The sequence below is a fragment of the Oryx dammah genome, unplaced genomic scaffold, assembly GCF_014754425.2.
Source record: "Oryx dammah isolate SB20612 unplaced genomic scaffold, SCBI_Odam_1.1 HiC_scaffold_28, whole genome shotgun sequence".
NCBI classification, from domain to species: domain Eukaryota; kingdom Metazoa; phylum Chordata; class Mammalia; order Artiodactyla; family Bovidae; genus Oryx; species Oryx dammah.
In genome coordinates, this window is record NW_024070212.1 from 49,835,548 (window position 1) to 49,840,668 (window position 5,121).

Sequence of the window (5,121 nt, forward strand, 5' to 3'; positions counted from 1 at the left end):
TGAAACTCCAATAGTTTGGCCACCTCATGCAAAGAGTTGACTCATTGGAAAAGACCCTGATGCTTGGAGGGACTGGCGGCAGGAGGAGAAGGGGACAATAGAGGATGAGATGGCTGGATGGGATCACTGACTCGATGGACATGAGTTTGGGTGAACTCCGGACCTGGTGTGCTACAGTTCATGGGGTCGCAAGGAGTCGGACACGACCGAGCAACTGAACTGAACTGAACTGATAGGTGATCTGAGGCAAAAACGTTTTAACCAAAAAAATCCTATGAAAAGAAAATGTAAATAAACTAGATGATAATTAAAATTAAGAACGTTGTCAAAAGATTCTTTACTAAAGCAATCGATTATTTTGTGGATCTTGGAATAGAAAAAGAACATTAGTGGAAAAAACAGTGGAGTCTGGAATGGGGAAAAAAAACCCCACATTAACCTTTTCTACTTGAAAGTTTATCAAAAGAGTAGATTAAAAAATTTTGGGGGTCTCTCCCGCGGAGAAAGGTGCTCGGTATTAGTCTCCATTCTTCAGCGTCTTCCCTCCGGAATTATCATAAACCTAAGAAAGTATGTCTCGAAGACATGACTCCAGGACCACTATATTTTCTCCAGAAGGTCGCTTGTACCAAGTTGAATATGCCATGGAAGCTATTGGACACGCAGGCACCTGTTTGGGAATTTTAGCAAACGATGGTGTTCTGCTTGCAGCAGAGAGACGCAACATCCACAAGCTGCTTGATGAAGTCTTTTTTTCCGAAAAAATTTATAAACTAAATGAGGATATGGCCTGTAGTGTGGCAGGCATAACTTCTGATGCTAATGTTCTCACCAATGAACTGAGGCTCATTGCGCAAAGGTATTTATTACAGTATCAGGAGCCAATTCCTTGTGAGCAGTTGGTCACAGCACTGTGTGATATCAAACAAGCTTATACACAGTTTGGAGGAAAACGTCCTTTCGGTGTTTCATTGCTTTACATTGGCTGGGATAAGCACTATGGCTTTCAGCTCTATCAGAGTGATCCTAGTGGAAATTATGGAGGTTGGAAAGCCACATGCATTGGAAATAATAGTGCTGCAGCTGTATCAATGTTAAAACAAGACTACAAAGAAGGAGAAATGACTTTGAAGTCAGCACTTGCTTTAGCTATCAAAGTCCTAAATAAGACCATGGATGTTAGTAAGCTCTCTGCTGAAAAAGTGGAAATTGCCACACTAACAAGAGAGAATGGAAAGACCGTCATCAGAGTTCTCAAACAAAAAGAAGTGGAACAGTTGATCAAAAAACACGAGGAAGAAGAAGCTAAAGCTGAGCGTGAGAAGAAAGAAAAAGAACAGAAAGAAAAGGATAAATAGAAGACAAAATCAGGGATTTTATAACTCATTTGGGGCATCATTTCAGTGAAAGGCTGTCCTGCTCTTCCACTTTGAGAAAGCTTTGACTTTTTTAACTTGTCTAGTGGGAAAATAGGATGGTACCAACTGAATTGGGTCCTTGTTATTTCTGTCCAGGTGAATATTGTAATAATGATTACTCTTTATGGACATCTTAATCACCCTCTCCCCCTTTTTTTTTGAATAAAATTTGGAAAGAATGGAAATGGTGAAGGGAAAAAAAAAAATTTTTTTTTGTCTGTGGTCTTTGTTTTTGCGAGAGTGCTCCCTCTAGTTGCTGACAGCAGGCGCTCCTCTTCACAGCTGTGCTAGGCTTCTCATTGCACTGGCTTCTCCTGTTGCCGAGCACGGGCTTTAGGACACTTGGGTGTCAGTAGCTGCAACGCGAGGGCTCTAGAGCGTGGGCTCAGAAATTGTGGTGTGCGAGATTAATTGCTCTGAGGCATGTGGGATCTTACTGGAGCAGAGGTCAAACCAGTGTCCCTTGCATTGCAAGGCAGATTCTTAACCACTGGACCACCAGGGAAGCCCAAGAGTAATTTTTTAAAGTTCTCATCACAAGAAAAAAAAAAAAAAGGCACTATGTGTGGTGATAGATGTTAACTAAATTTATTGTGGTAATCATTTCACAGTATATACATATGTCAAATCATTATGTTCTACACCTTGAACTTGAAACAATGTTACATGTCAATTATATCTCAGTAAAACTGGAAAAAAACAAAAAACAATTTCTTCCTAGACCAAAAGTGACAGATATATATTTTTTAGAAGCTATTAGGAGAAGGCAATGGCACCCCACTCCAGTACTCTTGCCTGGAAAATCCCATGGACAGAGGAACCTGGTAGGCTGCAGTCCATGGAGTCGCAGAGTCGGACACGACTGAGCGACTTCACTTTCACTTTTCACTTTCATGCATTGGAGAAGGAAATGGCAACCCACTCCAGTGTTCTTGCCTGGAGAATCCCAGGGACGGGGGAGCCTGGTGGGCTGCTGTCTATGGGGTCGCACAGGGTCGGACACGACTGAAGTGACTTAGGAGGTATTACTTTATAAAGATGACACATCTCGATACCCCCAGTTTGTATCTTTTATTTGCCAGCATTATCCATGTAGGAATTGTAGCCGATGAGAGAGAAAGAGAACAAAGTCCAAAGCATATTAATTTACTTCCTCCCCTTGCCCCCAAAGACCTTCCCCTCCCCTGTCTTTTCTCACCTGAGCTCCTCCTGCCTCTTGTAATAGTCTGAATTCTCCATCTCAGTCTCTGAGCCTCCTGCTCCTGTTTGCAGGGTCAGGATTTCTCATCCTTGTTCATTGTTACTGATGCCTCACAGTACTGGTCAGTTACTCTCTGGAGGCCGACCAAAGGGGTTCTACACCTAAGTCCAGTGTTAGGGGTTGGGCTTTTGTTCCCTCATACCAATAAGTGAGGAGTCTAAGAATTTAACTTAATTCTGATCCTATATACCTGTAGACAGCATCTGAGTCCACAGGTTGTGGGCTCAGTCATATAGGACTACTCCCTCCTCCCCCGACCTCCCACTCCCGTCTCCAACTTCAGATGCCAGCTGCAAGCCCAGGTTGCCATCTGTACTTCTGACAGACTATAAATCAGAGGTTCTCCTGATCCCCTCCTTAGGTGTGATAAATTTGCTGCAGTGACTCACAAAACGCAAGGAAACAGTTTACTTACTCTTTACCTACTTTTTAATAAAAAGCATTAGGATAAAGGCTACAGATTATTATTCTGATGGAAAAGATACCCATGGGTCATGGAAAGGGTGTGGAGCTATCCCAGGGGCACCCCTTTTACAGCACATCCACGTGTTCAGCAACGTGGAAGCTCTCTGAACCCCGTACTTTCAGGATTCTACGAAGGTTTCTCTCACACAGGCATGATTGATCATTAACCCCCTTTTCAGCCCTTTTCCCTTCTCAAGAGAATGGAGAGTGGGACCGAAAATTCCAAGCTTCTAGTCATGGCTTGTTCTTTCTGGTGACCATACCCCACTCAGAGGGCTGTCCAGGAGCCACCAGGGTTGCCTCATTAGAACGAAAGACACCTCTATCACTCAGGAAGTTACAAGGGTTTCAGGAGCCCTGTGTCAGGAACTGGGGACAGGGACTGATACATATTTTCCAGGATCTCATACCAAGTTACTTCTTTCTACCCTGCTGATCACCTAACTCCTAGGCCTGTATCCTTCTAACCACCACAATGGCTGTGTCCTCCATGGTCTCATGGTTCCACAAGGCTCCATGCTAACTTGGTTAGTAATTTTAGCAAACCCATAGGCTTGCTGTCATTTTCCTGATGGTGGTATGCAAAAGTGAGGGACAGAAGCCTCTGGTCTAGGCCTAGATGTCACTAACCACTGGGATCTTGATCTGATTTTCCTTTTGTAAAACAATAGCACTGGATTCAATCATGTCCAAATTTCCTTCCAGTTCTTTTCTTGAAAAAAAAAAAAAAATCAACATGTAGCATTATGTTGTATGTATGGTTTCAGCCATCCAACATAATGATTCAATGTTTCTAAGTATTGCAAAATGATCATCCCAATAAGTCTCGTTAATACCCACCACTGTATATAGTTACAAACATTTTTTTCTTGTAATGAGTTCTTTTCAGAACTAAATTTCAGAGTCTACAATTTCAGGCATAACCTCTGGACCTTTTTGGGTATTGTCCTGGAGCTAGACCCCCTCTCTGGGAACTCGCCCATACTGTTTCCCCTGCCTCAGTTCCTGCTTGGCATGTGTCCTCCTGTGGCTCACACGTGAACACAGCCTCTTCTTCACAATGCTGTGGCCTTGGCTCCAGCTCTCCTGCATTTGTATATTACCTTGTGTTACCTTTTTATGTGCATGCATTTTATCTCCTCAGATATATCTTAAGTGCTTTTAAGGTTAGAGCCCTGACTTGTAACCCAAAGAGAACTTTTCAGGTCACCTGCCTATAGTGGACATTCAGTAAATATTTCTTCATTGAAGAGTGTCTTGAGAATTTATGTACCATTGTTATAAAAGCTTTTTTTTTTTTTTGAGACAATCAAATAAAAGTAGCATAGCTTTGGCTTGCCTGACTTAACTTGTTTCAGTGTAGAGATGCTATACATTCTTCCTCTATAACCCTCCTTGTGCGTTCCCTTAAGAGAGCTGTCTTTATAAACGTTTTGAAAAATTTATGTTCTTATGGGAAACATTTCTCTCCAGGCATTCCATTAAACTTGTCTGTCAGGTTATTTGGTATTTTATGTTGTTAGAGAGTTACTCAGAATTATTAGGTCATTCCACCACTTAAAACCCTCCAATGCCTTCCCGTCTCACTCAGAGATCCCAAAGCCAAGTGTGAATTCCTATACTGAACTGGCATCCTTACCATCTCTCTGACCCTGACCCCTACCTTCTCCTTACTCTCTGCTCCATGGGCCTGCTTGCTGTTCTTCAATCACATCACGTATATTCCACCTCTAGGATTTTGTACTATTCTCTTGGCCTGAAATACTCTTGACCCCCAGATATTAGTATGATTTTTCCCTCCACCTTCTTCGGGTTTTGTTGTTTTGTTGTTTTTGGTTGAGAGTTCGTCCTTGACAACACTATCTGAAGTGGAGGACATAGTGCCTTTCTGGTCACTCTTAAGTCCCCCTACTCTGTTTTGTTTCTCTTCATAGAATTCATCATCAACGAACATATTCCATGTTCATCCACTCGTTG

At 42.4% G+C, this 5,121-nt stretch overlaps 1 protein-coding gene across 1 annotated transcript; it reads left to right on the forward strand.

Moving 5' to 3' along the window:
- The first annotated feature begins 491 nt into the window (after positions 1 to 491).
- On the forward strand, positions 492 to 1,606 carry LOC120856867 (proteasome subunit alpha type-4-like). Its single transcript, XM_040232332.1, has one exon. It carries the CDS (start codon positions 573 to 575, stop codon positions 1,356 to 1,358), a length of 786 nt encoding a protein of 261 aa, XP_040088266.1. The 5' UTR covers positions 492 to 572; the 3' UTR covers positions 1,359 to 1,606.
- Positions 1,607 to 5,121: the final 3,515 nt, after the last annotated feature.